At 49.6% G+C, this 14,137-nt stretch overlaps 1 protein-coding gene across 1 annotated transcript in view; it reads left to right on the top strand.

Annotated features, from left to right (window-relative positions):
* The first annotated feature begins 1,632 nt into the window (after nt 1–1,632).
* KIZ (kizuna centrosomal protein) overlaps nt 1,633–14,137 on the top strand; it is a 28,750-nt gene continuing 16,245 nt past the window's right edge. Inside the window, 7 exon segments of the mRNA XM_059468954.1 lie at nt 1,633–1,708; nt 1,711–1,876; nt 3,602–3,664; nt 4,988–5,135; nt 7,008–7,100; nt 10,440–10,755; nt 11,491–11,707. Coding sequence (XP_059324937.1) covers nt 1,633–1,708; nt 1,711–1,876; nt 3,602–3,664; nt 4,988–5,135; nt 7,008–7,100; nt 10,440–10,755; nt 11,491–11,707 — 1,079 coding nt within the window.

Raw genomic sequence — 14,137 nt, 5'->3', positions numbered from 1 at the left:
TCAGGGAAGGGACCACATTCCTTATCAGGGATGGGAGGATGGAGATTATTCTTGAGTCAGTTATGAGCCCAGAGGCTGCGGTGAGCACTGAGACACAGAACAAAGTGGGAAATACATCGGGGGGACTAGGCTAAGGCTCCTTATTTCCTTATTTTTCCTTAAATAAATAGCAGGATGTTGAGCCCTGCTGCAGTTCAAACACTCTCAAGCCCCAGCCCGAGGTCCATAGTGAATCAAAACCTCCCAGGGCTGCCCAGGAGACAAACTGTGCAGCCCAATGGGTCAGGGACCATCAGCCCCTTTCCACCAAACCCTCAAAACTGGAATAAGGCTTCCAGTTTTTTCAGTTTGGGAATAAGGCTTCCAGTGGGGTCACGATTCAGACAGTGCTGGAAGCGCCTGGAAGTTTTGCACTGTTTTAGGTGTTGTTTTAGTGAGCACAAATATTTCTGAAAGCAGGGTCAGATTTCACCAGTGGGCTCTTGTGAAGGTGTGAGGGAGACCTCCAAAACACATCTTTGCTTTCAGTAAACAGAAGAAGGTGGGAGAACAGTCTTCATGACAAGTGCTCCATATGGGAATGCAATACTAAAAGGCTCCCAAATCCTCTGCTGGGCATTCCTGGAGTGGGAAAGCTCTGACTCAAGCCAGTGTTCTCCATACTTTGTTGAGCTGGGTATTTAGACGAACACACATCTGAGCCAGGCTAATTTGGGGACAGCTGGGTGCCACTACATCCATTCCACAGAGCTTTTCACTCTGAAGCTGAGCTGGAGGCTGCAGGTGTTGAAAACACCAGGAATGCTGCTGGATCTCCAAACCCAGTCTAGGAACCCCAAAAGCTCCCGATCCCCCCAAGGCCAAGGCATGTCCCCAGCCAGAGCCTCCAGCTGAGCTTTCATGTGTCTGTTCTTGGCCAGAAGTTCTAACGAAGCATAATTACTGTGATGATCTTGCACTAATTGTACTCTGATTGCCATCCTAATTATGCTTAAGCATTTCACTGCTCTCTGCAATTTTGTCTATTGATGTATCGCTTCTCCTTCATTTCAATTATTCCCGCGCTATTCAGATTTTATTGGGGCCCTGGAATTTAAGCGCTCATTTGGCAACTTCCTTTCAAAGGGATTGAAGTTTTTATCTGCAAATGAAAGGCAGGCGTTCTGTTTTCATTCTCCAGCTGGAGATGTGAATGCAGGGCTGGAGATGGCTGTGCCCGGCTGTGGCTTCTCCAATATGAATTCTGGAGAAGTGACAGCACCAGAGGGACACAGTGGCACTCCAGAGGACGGGGAAATCAGGGTGGCTTTTTTATTGAAAACCATGGTGTACAATAAACTCGGCAAAGCCAACTGTAACTGTTCAGCAGCTTCCAGTTATTTTTTGGATTGGCACTTTGCAAATTTCCCCCTTTTCCTGTGACATGGATAGGTGCCCTCCAGCACCAAGCTGGGGGCTCAACACCTGCGGTAACAACGTGGTGGTGAGAGATGGGATGACGATAAATAATTATATATATATTAAAAAAAAAAAAAAAAAAGGAAATACAAAAAGGAAAAAAAAGAGAAAAAAAAAACTCTTCAAGGCTTCCAAAGCGCCTCTGGGCGGCGCAGGCCGCGCCCGCCCGTCCCCATGGCAACGCGGGGCGGCACTTCCGGGGTCCCGCGCGGGGCACGGCGGGAGCCGCACGTGGGCACCGGCGGAAACCGGGATCGGGAACGGCACCGGGATCGGGAACGGCACCGGGATCGGGAACGGCACCGGGATCAGCGCCAGGATCGGGGCCACTGGGACCGCCCCCGGGCACCGGCGCCCCCGGGATGCGCAGCCCCGCGCCCGCCAGCCCCGCGCCAGGTGAGCCGGCTCCCGCCGCGGGGTGGTGGGGTTCAGTTCCCGCCCAGGGAGGGCGGATGCTTTTCCCCTCCTTGCTCTCATTCATCTCCTTTTTATTTTCACCTTGGATATCTAAGTTCTAGAGGGCTGGGAAGTCAGTCAGCAAAGATGAGGCTCCTGGCCGATGGAGCACGCCGGGACGTGTAGCTGGACTTTAAATCCCCTCTCAGACTGTTTATGGCCAGGGTTTATTCCTGGTGCTGGGCCCTTTTCCAGCCCCACGCCCGGGGGTTTGTTTGCTGTGCCTGCCCCAGGAGACCTTCCCTGGGTATCCCTGCCTGCCTGAGTGGCTGCTGCGGGCAGAAAAAACTGAAAACCCACTCTGGTGGGGAGGGAATGGGTTTTGGGGAGCCGAGGAACTCAGTGTGCTCCCTGCGGGATGGGAGAGTGGGAAATGGGGATCAGAGCACACATCAGGTCACATCCATCGGCTTCTTCATCCCTTAGGATATCGGTGTTCTCCACTGAGGCAGGAAAATTACTTGGAGAAGTGTGCAGGAAAATTACTTGGAGAAGTGTAAAAGCAAGATCTTGAAATCTGCGTGTGCTTGGCTGTCCATGGCATAAGAGGAGATTGAAGGGATGAGATCCCAGATGGAGCGTGGCTGTTAAATTGTGCACATTTAACACACAACCCTAATCCTGCTCCAGGCACTGCCAGGATCACATGGCTCAAAAGGACGCCTTGATCTCCCAAGCAGAGAGGCAGGAAGGGTTTTTCCTGTTTCCCTTCTCTGCAGTGAAACTGTGAAGGGATGTCCGTGTGTGTAGGGAGAGCCCAAATCCATGAAAAAGTGTTGGGATGTGTGATGTCCCCTTTGCTGCCTAATGACAGCCTGATGCTGTTCTTGAAGAGGCTTTGCTTCTGGCAGGGTTTGCAGGGAGAATCTGCTGGAATCCTCTCTTGATTATTTTCAGTTTTTCCCTCAGGGCACGGTTGTTCATCCTCAGGTGCAATTTGGAGCTGTTTAATAATGGCAGCTTTACTCTGTTCCCAAAACCACCTTCCCTGTGGGATGGCTTTGGGAGAGGTGTGGGTGACTTTGTCGTTTGGCATGTGTTTGGCAGTGCCATGATGGCTCCATAGGCTCTCAGCACCACCAGGATTCCTGCCTGACACTTGTTCCTGCAGCAGTGCTGCAAGTGGGGCTCACCTGCCTCTAGATGGACCTGGCCTGGATGCCAGGAGGGAAATATGAGCTTGGTTTCAAGTTCAGTTCCTAGATAAAATACTTGGCTGGCATGTGAGGGGAGGGGTTTTGGAAGTGTGTTCTAATCCATCCCTGTGGCAGGTTCAGGGCAGCTGTCCTGGGAACAGCTCCAGCCTAGTGTTTCCTGCATGGAAGGGGGTCTGTTGTGGGACTGTGGGGCAAGAAAGGGAGGGGTGGGCTTGGGAACTGCCCATGGTGGGGTTCAGAGCCCTTCCTGGGCCGTCTCGGGTCTCTGAGTGATTTGGTGGGTCCCATGTGGGTGTTCAAGCATCTCTTGCCTTGCCAGCAGCCCTGTTCCAGTGAGGAACAGAGAGAGGGGTGGGAGTTTGGAGTTGTTCAGAGCTGGGCTGGCACATGAGTCTGTAACTCCCAGCAGATCTGACCTCTCTGCTCAGCAAGGCTGTGCTCGCTGTGCTCTGCAAAACCCCCACGTTCTGGTGTTTGGAGATCTCAGATGGTGAAATGCTTTTATCTCACTGTGTGTTGTTTTCTTCCAGTGAAGCCAGAAGGCTGGAATTAGGAAGGCAGAGAATGGAATACACAATGGCTGATCCACACCTGTAAGCCTGTTTAAAAGCTTCTTAGGGGTTATTTTATTTTAGTTACAAAGGTTTAGTTATCTTGGAATGCCTTTAGAATGTTGTCTTGAAGGTTTTTCAGTAATAATACATTTATATTCATGTTAAGTGTAATGCAAAATTCATGTCTTCAAGTTATTGATGAAATAGCTGCAGCAGTAACATAAATGCCTCATTCTATGGATACTAAAATCTTGGGAATAACTAATGTGCAGCTTGGCTTTATCCTGTTTTTACAAAATTACCACAGCTTAGTCCATGCTGGAGAATCCCAGGGTCTTAGAAAGTTGAAAGCCTTAAGAAGCCCTAGGGGGTATTCCAGGTTCTGATCCTGGAATTTGGATTCTTTCTACAGCAACTATTTAATGTAAATTGCATGGGCGGACAGTCTGTACAAAAAAACCCAAAAAAACCAAACAAACAAACAAAAAAAAAAACACCAAACCCAAACCTAAACAGCAAACCAAATGAAAAAAAAAAAAAATCCAGAAGCCCCAACAACCAGACAGGACTGAGAAGTGTCATCCAATGTTCCATTCCTTTCCTCAGAGGTGTTCTGTAAAGCTCCAGGGACTGGGTGCTGTGGGAGCCCCTCTTCTGAAAGGGGCAGAAAATGCAGATGCAAATTAAAGAAAAAATACCTGGACAGGTGGGGCAGCATCACATATACTTTGTTCCCTGGTTTTATTTGATTTGGTTTAATCCAACAGATTTAGCACTGCAGTTTCTCTGAACATCTTGGAGGCTTTGGGTCGCAGTTTTCCTCCTGGCTGAAATGGAGCTGTGAGCCAGGAGCATCTTTGGGTGCCCATTTCCCTGTGTTGGCATTAATGCCTGTGGCTGCCCTGGAGGCACATCAGGAAAGGGAATCTGGTTTGTAGGTGGGAGAGAGCTGGGTCAGATGGATTTCCAGTGCCTCTCTTGGTGGCACCATGGATTTAGGCAGCTATGAAACCCCAGCTTCGCTGCTTCTGTTTGGGTGACTTCCAGAACACTTTCCTCTGCTAGATTTCATTTTGATTTAATGGCATAGGAGTGACTAGCACATAATCCATTTAAAACACAGTTAGAGAAGATTTTTTTATATATTTACCTTTTGGAACACCACAGCCCCTATGTACATCTGCAGATAAGTGGCACATATATATTTATATAAATGTAGGTGTGCGGAAGAACGAGTCTTCTCCTTTTTGGTGTCTGGGGCAGCTCCCCTCAGTGTTGGTGTGTGTGTCTGAGGCAGAGGGATTGTGATGGATGCTTTTGGTTTATTTTCACTCTTTAAAGTGCCTATTCTTTGCCCTGCAGAGCAAGGCAGAAGCTGCAGAGGCACCTGGAAGCAGTGTCAGCACGGCAGCAGCTGGCCCTGCGCCGGAACCAGGCCCTGCGCCAGGAATTCCTGCAGCTGGAGGCTCACATGGAAACCACAGGCTGGGAAAACATCTGGAAGATGGGAGTATCTTCCTATAAGACTTGGTCATGGGTGTTTGCTGTTGTTATGCAGAAATCTCCTGGTATGTCCTAGAGCTGGAAGCAAACTCCATCAGGGTCTGTATTTCAGGTTGTAGGATAGACAGGTCTGAAGTACCCCAGATTCAGGAGATGCTGTAAGAAAAAGCCAAGCTCTGAGGTTTCTTGAATCACATTATTATTATGTTGTTGTTGTTTTTCCTAAAGTACAGTTTGGGATGTTGCAAAGTGATGATTCCAGATTTTTAAAAATGAAATTGCAACGTCTGCTTATGCCACTGATGCATGGAGCCAGGTTTTTAAGGGATCACAGTCTGGGAGGGAAATGAGTTCATTCTTGCTTTCTAAAAGCAGTGGCACTCCTCAGAAACGTTTGGCTGTGTTTATTCCTCACACAGCAGTAGGCTGTTGGATCTGGTGACATTCCCAGAACATCTTTCCCTGGCTGCAGTGCAGTAGCCCAGAATTCAGAGCCTGTCGCTGGGGTGTGCCATTCCCTGCCTCTGATTTTTACTTGTTACTTGAAGCAGAGCAGGAAGGGGGCTGTGCTGCAGTGCCAGCTTTCCCCTGCTGTTCTGAAGGGGATTTTCCTCCTCAGCAGCCCTGGTGCACACCAGTCTGCCCAGTGTCAGGGCTGGTGGCTCTGACACCTGCTGCAAGTCCCAGTGCCACAGGTCGAGCTGCACATGGGGTTTTTGTTCAATGGGGTTTTTGTTCAGTCCTTCCATTTCTGTGTTCCTGTGCCATCTATTTTATCTTTGCCAAGTTACAGTTACTTTTCAGAGCTGCTGAACAAATGACATCTCCTCCGTGTTAGTTATGGAAAGCAGGAGAGTTATGGAGCATGCAATCATTTAATCTATCATGGGAGCACACAGGAAGAAATTATTGCTGTTTTCTCTCCTTTTTTTCCATAGAGAATGCCCTTTAGGAGTGCTTTATCACAACTCTGTGCACATTTATTATGTGGCTGTAGCTCACAAAACTCCTTTTGTTTCTGAAAGATGCATGTGTTTGGTTAGTAATTTTTAGGAGTATAAATAAATTCACTTCAGCTTGCAGCAAAATCCAGGAGTTACATCTGAGTTTCTTTTGAGCATCCCAGCTCCTCACATGGTGAGGTTTTGTTCCCTAAAATTCAAGTTTGCTGAGTGGCTCCTACCTGGGAGCGGAGCGAAGGGCAGAGGCGGGCGAGTTAATTGTGTGAGGGATTCATTCCCAAGCCTGTTCCTTGATGCAGCATGGGTCCTGCAGTGCTTTCAGCCCCAGTTTGCTGCTGCTGCTGCTGGGGGCTGCAGTTAGCAGCATGCAGGATTAATTACAGGTGCTGCCCAGCTCTGCTCCCAGCACTGCTCCAATAAACCGCAGAGTGTGGCAACGGAGCCTTCCCTGCAGGGCTGCTCTCTGGACATTCTGCCAGGGATTGTTCCTCACTACAGCCCAGCCAGTTTTAAGATGGGGTGTGAAAAACACGTTGTGGAGCTTGTTTCATCCCAAGTGATGGGTACACACCACAGCAGCAATATTTTGGTGCTACAGGTGCTGGTTGGGATGCAATAAACACAATAAATAAATACAGTAATATGAGCCAACAGGTTATTGCTGTTCTGTGGGATTCTAAATGATGGGCATGAATAAATGTGTATGAAAGCCCTGCAGCAGATTGTGTACAGGCCACGCTGCCTGGGCAGGGGAGCTGAAAAATGAGCAAATGAGATCCCTGCTTTTAAATATGGTCTGAGTTAAAAAGGCTGTGGGGGCTTTGCATTTAAAGGTGCACGTTTTGCAAAGTGGTGTCTCTTGGGCTGGGGGGGTTGTTCGGCCTCCAGTTTTGTGTGACGGATTTGTTCCCTTTTAGGAGCGGTACGGAAGGGAAATTAAAAACCTGTTATCCCTTCGAGAGGGCAGCTTGTCAGCAGGAGGTGACAAGGAGGCAGGACCCAGCGAGCAGGTAATGGGGGGGAAATGGGCTTTGTTCAAACTGTGCTCTCCTCGGAGCTGTGCAGCCTTTCCATGGGGATTGCAGTGCTGGCACGTGCAGTGTGAAATTGTGTGTAGCACCCGAGAGAAGGAGAACCACCTGGGTAAAAAGTGCAATAGTTTCATCCAGAGAGCCAGAATTAAAAAAACCTCTGACTGTTTGCACACGTCTTTTTGTTGGCTTTTATAATTCCTGTGCTGGATGGTGTGGAGATGGTCGTGACCGAGGAGGAAATGTTCCTAATGAGGGATATTTGCAGAACTGCAGCCGAGGAGCCGTGTGCTGTGTTTATAATTTTGTGTGTTTTGACCTTTCCTCAGAAGGAGCAGAAGGAGATTGCATATCTAAGGAACAGACAAAAAGACTGACAAGGAATACTTAAATATCTGCTGCCATATATCTGCAGTAATGCAGGCTCCTAATCCCTCCTCCTATCTCCATATAAATGATACAGTTCAAGACCGGAGCTGTTTTCTCCACTAAAAGCAGCAAAGCTCTTTTAGATGAAATGTCTAAAAACATCTTGTAATAACTTGGAGCATGCTGGCAAGAGTAGTCACTTGTGACTGTGTGTGGAAGCCCCTCAGCCAGGCGGCGCCGGAATAGGCAGGACGGGAGCATCACTCCATTATTCCGAGGAGCCGGCAGCACGCGCGTCCCTTAGGCTACAGCATTCATTAAGGAAAGCTTACTGGGCTGAAAGCTGGGAACAGATGATAACGGGATATGATTTTCATATTTAATGCATTCCTTGGAAGAGTGTGTGTGCTGCAGATTGATAGAAGAATCAACTGCTACTTTACTAAAAGACTTTCTAGTTTGCCCTATAGCTACCGATGGAATCATTCAGCCAAGAAATTAACTTTTTCCCCTTTTACCTGCTTTATGTATCTGCTAAGCAGGCTGCTGGCTGCCAGGGAATGTTATTATGCAGTTAAATGTTTGGTATTTAAGACTCTTATCAGAAAAGAAACAGAGGCCACACTATTTTGTTTTTATAGTAGGAGGAAGGTTTTTGGTTTCCTTTCTTCAGTGCATTAGCAGTCGTTAATCTGAGTTTATAGGAAGTTTTCCCCATAGATTAAAAAGTTAAAAACCTTGAATTTAGAGCGTTCTTTAAACTGTAATACACAAACCAGTGAAGCCTAGCAGCCTTGACCTATATAGGCAGGCCTGTGGCAGGGTGCAAATTGTGGTTTGAACTGGGAGGTGTTGTGGGGAAAGGTGAGTTTATTTTGGAATGTGAGCTGTCCAATTAGGGCAGGCAGTGTGGGAGATGGGATTTCCAGCTGATGGAAAAGTTGTCATCAGTAGTGGAGCATCAAAGGCTTGTGCTGTGACTTGAGGGTTGAAAAACTGTGGGCAGGACTTTGGCACTATGACAGTGTGGTGTGTACCCAAAAATGTCAATTTGTGTATAATAATGGATTGGATTGTTGATTCCTTTATCCCCTTCCTCCTCCTCCTCCCTCCTAAAAAACAGGTAACTTCAGCTACATTGTATGTTTTTGTCATGTCCCTGTGGTGTGTTTCAGCTCTTAATTCTTTTTTTTTCACATCAATTGTGTTGCTTCTGTCCAAAGCACAGGAGTTTGTTCTCAGTGATGTGGCACTGAGTCAGTCACAGAGAGAGTGTACAGTCAGCACATGGGATGTCCTGAGTACAGCTTGTGGAACTGGTTTTATTTCCCAGCCCTGGGATTGGGATGGCTTCCTTCAGGCTGTTTGGGATGCAGTGACTGTGTGATGACTCCCTCAGTGACATCTTTGGGGATCATCTTTGGGCTTTGGGGACCCAGGAGGACAGTCCCAGAACCAGCAATATCCCAGTGCTGAAGCACCTCCAGGAATGTCTGGCACGTTCCTGAGCCATGGGAAACGTGCACTTTGGGCTCCCAGTGTCAAGGGGCGTCCTTAAGTTCAGAAGTCCCACCCTGAAGAGCTCCTTCCCAGCTGGCAGAGCTGTACAGCCCAGGCTCCTGGATCCCCTGTGCTGGGGAGTCAGCTTGGAGCCTCTTCCTTGGAGCCTTCAGAACATTTTGGGCATGCTGGAGCCTCCCAGGAACACCTGTGGGTGGCAGAGTCCCTTCCCAGGGAAAGGGATTGATAGGAATGTGCTGTGCCTGTGCCTGTTTGAAATCCATTTGTTTTGGAACACTGCATCCAGGAGCTGCCAGAGCCGAGCAGGAGGCGTTTGAAAGCACCAAATCCCACGCCTGAGAAGTAATTAGGAGGAACCTGAGAGCAGTGGTGATGGAATAAGCTGTGAACTTAATCTGAGTGGCAAACCTTTGCTGCTGCTTAGAATGACTTCATGGCTTTTTGTTCTGCTCCTTGTTACGTGGAATTTGAGCTTTTTTAAGGAACCTTAGTCACAGAGCAGACAAGATGCCTTTGTTTCCTTTCAGCTGGGCTTGGCAGCTGACTTGGTGTGGGAGGAAGAGGTCAGGCAGTGAAAGAGATGGGAGAGGTGTTGAGGTGACTGCAAATTGTGCTGCTGGAATTTGGGGCTGGAGAAGAAGCCCTGCTCAGTGTGCACAGTGGCATTACTTTGGCTAATTTTGGCTTTGCATAAACTGGCCATGACCCTACAGCAGTCGTGGTGTGACAGCAGCCATTCCTCCTAAATTGTCCTGATTGAGTAGGTTTGCAAAGGAGAAGAGGCAAGTGTTAAAACAAAGGGATTTGGCAGCAGAGTGGTTGTGTCCTGGAGCTGGTTTTGTGCAAGTTCAACAGTCCTTGGAGGAAAGTGCCGTTCAAAATGTGTCTGCTCCGTGTCCCGTGTCAGCTGGTGGGAAAGGCCATGTCACTGCCATGGGAGGAGCAGGAGGGAGACAGTGAAACTGAGTTCTGCCTTGTTCCATGGTGTGAGGGAAGCTGGATCTGCTGAGTGACTCAGACATAGAATACAATGGTCCCTCTGGGCCTTGTGGGCAACTCTAAATGTGGTGCTTTTGTCCAGGGTCTCCAAACTTGTGTAGGATCCTAATCCCAGAGGTTTGACACTAAAATCCAGTCACCATTTAGATGGGTTTGATGTGTGGGGGTCCCTTTGGCTGGGCTGGGGGTGCAGGCAGCTTCTGCCACTGGATGTTTTGGCTCATGGAGCTTTAGTGCAGATCTGAGCCGTCATTTCACACTCTGATGCACAGGCTGTGTGCCAGGGGTTGTGTCATATTAATGCCACAGCAAAGTCTTGAATTCTGTGACACTTTTCTCTTCAGAGTCCAGCATGCCACCCTCAGGAAGCTGCCACACACAGTTTGTGTCCTGTTTGTCTCCTCAGCCATGTCCCACTGTGTGTTTCAGGTGCTGCAGGCCGGAGGACAGGTGGGAATTGGCCCCAGTGCAGCTGTGCCAGGAGAACTGAGCTATCCAGTGGCAGCCTTGCTGGGCTGCCCCACACCAGCTGCCCCAGCCACAGGAGGTTTGGGCTCTGAGCAGGAGCCCCCTCTGCGCTCCCCATCCCCTCATGGGCTCAGTCCCGAGACCGGCAGCGCTGCTGGAGAGGGTGAGGAGGGAGCAGCAGGACACGGGGACCTGGCTGCCAGTGAGGAAGGCTCTGAGCAGCTCAGCTCAGCTTCTGGTGCCAAAGCAGCCCCACCAAGGGCGAGAAGTGTTCCAGGTATGTCAGTGGTGTGTGTCCCTGTCTGCCTCCCCCCCAGCCAGAGCCTGCCCACAGCTGCTGCTCCTCCTGCTCCTCTGGCACTGGGCTTGGAGCGTGGTGGCTTTGCTCCCTTTTTCTCTCTTTGTTCATTTTGACTCCATTTCCTCCCAGGCTGCTCAACAGGACAGGGAAAGACACACTGGGGGCTGATCCTGGTCAGGGGCACTGTGAGGGAAGATTACCTCACTGCTGTGCCCACAGAGGCCCTGGCATAGTTTAGCCTCATCTGAAGAGGTGTAATGTGAACCTGCTTCACCAGAGGAGTCACTTCTGGGTCAGGCAGACTCCCTTCTCCCTCAGAGCAGGTGCATGATGGCTGATTGATTCCCCCAGAGCTGATTTGGTCAGCTTTGATTTCCCCCTGGTCTCTGTGCCGAGGGGGTTTCTGAGAAGTGCCAGGTTTGTTCCCAAACCCCAAAGGCTGCAGCCTCTCTGGACTCCCCCTTGTGAGAGGAGCGTGCAAGGACAGGGGCCGAGGGCAGGGAAACCCACAGACAAGAGGGATGGATGGATTGGATGGATGGATGGATGGATGGATGGATGGATGGATACTCTCTCACACAGGGTGAACAACATGGGTAAGCTTGCTTTCAATCCCTACACTGTGAGCTACTCCATGGTCGTGCTGATGTTTTGAGAAGAATAATTACAGGTTTTATATCTTTGATTTATTATTTTTTACTGTTATTACAGGGGCAAAGCCTATCCTGAGCAGCTGGTGGGCTCACAGGGAGGGGAGCAGTGCCAAGCTCCCGGTCCCTGCCGGTGCTGAGGAGGAGGCGAGGCCAAGCATTCCCAGCCTGCAGCAGGAGCAGGGCAGGGATGCCCAGGCTCCAGAGGGCTTCCTGCTGCCCCCACTGAACCCTCCTGCAGCCCAGGAGGAGGCCTTGGACAGCTCAGCACCACACAGGTACCACCACCTCCTTGTTTCCTGGGTCAGCTGGGCTGCTCAGGGCACCAGAGCTCACACCAGGTTCTCCCCTGTCCTTTAGTACCTTGTACCTGTGCTGGGCATTCAGGGGCTTCAGGCACCTCACTGGGGTCAGAACTGGCAGGTGGATTTGCTACTAAAAGGATTTGTTACTAAAATGCAGATGGTGTTCTTTAAATGTTCAGAAATCTTATTCCAGTCACTCTGCTTGGTAAAACTTCCACTGTTTGAACATTTTTGTTCGGAAACAGAGTAAGAAAGGATGAGGACAATTTGCTGCAGACACAGGGCCTGTCCTCTGCTGCAGGATTTTGTGGCCAACAAATGCAGCACCAGAGCATCGGGCTAAATCCATCCCGGCAGGATTTTCAGCCCAGCAACGCCCTCATGAGACAGGCAAGTGCATCCCTGTCCTGGTGGGGCAGTGCCCACGGTGAGATGGTCCCCAGAGCTGGCCCAGGTCACCCAGGAGGGCTGGCCCAGGTCACCCAGGAGGGCTGGCAGGTCTGTAGTGAGCTGTGGTGCAAAGGAAACAGTGCTTTTACCCCTGGAGAGCAAGTGCTCCTGCAGAAGGAGTTCTCTTCTGCCAGTTGGTTGGGTTTTCCCATCTTGGCTGTTAAATCTGTTAGTTCTGTTCCTGGGCATGTTGTGGTGATGCTGATGTCAGTGCTGGTTTGGGTGTTGACACCTGAGCAGAAACTGGGAGACATGGCAGAAACTTCGGTAACTTTATCCTTTCCTATTTGCATCGGGCTGTTGCTCACTATGGAAACATCATCTAATTTACATGTAAAAAGCTTTCCCCCAGTCCTCCCTTTGTATCCCACCTGTTAATCACAGCAGAGCAGGCTAGATCACCAAGTGCCTGTGTCTGTGAGAGGAGTCAGAGCTGACCCCAGCACCAGCAGTTTAACCTTGTGTTCCTCCCTGCAAGGCCTTGCTGTGCTGTGCCTGATGAGACACAGAGCAGCTCTTGAGGCCCGGGGAAATTATACACAAGGTTTGAGCGCCTGCATTGTCCCCAGCACACGGCTGGAACCGCAGCACAGAGCTCTCCTCCCGTTGTGCCAAGCTGAATGCCTCTGCTTCTCAAGGCCATGGATGTGGGATCATCACCACTGCTTGCTGGTGCTGCAGGAAAGATACAGGTTTTAATTTGCTTTACCTGAAAATGAAAAGGCAGATCCACCAGCAGGAGCCGTTCTCTTGCTGTGCTCACTGCCAGGTGGGCTTTCCAAGGCACCTGGAATGCAGCGTGCACACTTGAGCCTTGCAAAATTAATTGGCCAAAAATCTTGTGGAAAAGCTTGCAAGTGATTAGTGCGTGAGTTTCAATTGTACACGTTACACAAAGTATGGGAATGCAGCTTCCTCTGCTCTGTCACACCATGGATTCACAACATGTGACGTCCTTCCAGTCCCCGTGGTTTTCTCTTGTGAAATTCCTGTGCTGGCTGAAGAAATGTGCTGAAATTCACCAAATTCTGTGTATTTGTTGCCTTAAGTTGAAATATTTGTAACTTGGACTCTCCCACTGTAGCAGTGTCACTGTGGCATCAGAAGGAAGGAATTGTTCATACACTTCTGGTGAATTACCTGAAATGAGTACAAAGGATGGTGTTGAAAGTAGCAGAGACCAGAGGCAAAACCAGTCCTTGTTGTGTGCCAGGAAGCCACGAGTTTTTATCTTTATCTGTCCTACTGCAGAGATGCCAGCCTCTGTTTTTTAAGGAGTTTTCAGTTTTTTCCCCTGCAGTGAAGTGTTTGCAGCCAAGGCAGGGAGATGTTGTTGGGAAAGGTGATTGAGCAGAAGGTTTCCATCTCGCTGCAGGTCACAGTAGGGTGCTGCAGCTTTGCAGCCTCAGTTATCAGAACTGGTGATTGTTGGACAGTGTTCCAGAGGATCAGAGGCTGCTCCCCTGCCTTCTCACACCCAGCCCCACGGGAAGAGCCTGGGATGGGTTTCCTGTCAGCAGCCCCCTGGCACCACAGGGGCTCATGAAGACTCCGTGTCCTCTTACCATTCCCTGCAGCACCCAGCCCTTTCTTTGAGGGCTTAAACCCGGGGGGTGGCAGGCGGGGGGAGAGGGTCTCTGAGAATTAGTGTGCAGAAAGATGATGACTATTTTAAGGCCTGAGCTGAGGGGGTGGAAAAAGGCAGAGCTAATGCCTGTGCTGCTTCAGCTGCATTGAGGAGGACTTAGCACAGATGGATTGTGCATTACAAAATGTAACACATAATTCAAGCTGTCAGCTTAATCAGACTGTTTCCAGGAAGCAACCTGTAAAAGAGAAGGACCTCTTGTTTGCTGACCTCTGATCCGTAGCCTGCTGCAGATTGTCATACATTTTGTTTTTCTTTATGTTGGTGTCCCTTCCTTCCCCTTCCCTTTTTATTATTGTATCCCT

The sequence above is a fragment of the Ammospiza nelsoni genome, chromosome 3 (assembly GCF_027579445.1).
Source record: "Ammospiza nelsoni isolate bAmmNel1 chromosome 3, bAmmNel1.pri, whole genome shotgun sequence".
In the NCBI taxonomy this organism is placed as follows: domain Eukaryota; kingdom Metazoa; phylum Chordata; class Aves; order Passeriformes; family Passerellidae; genus Ammospiza; species Ammospiza nelsoni.
This window is presented reverse-complemented; position numbering and strand designations above follow the sequence as displayed.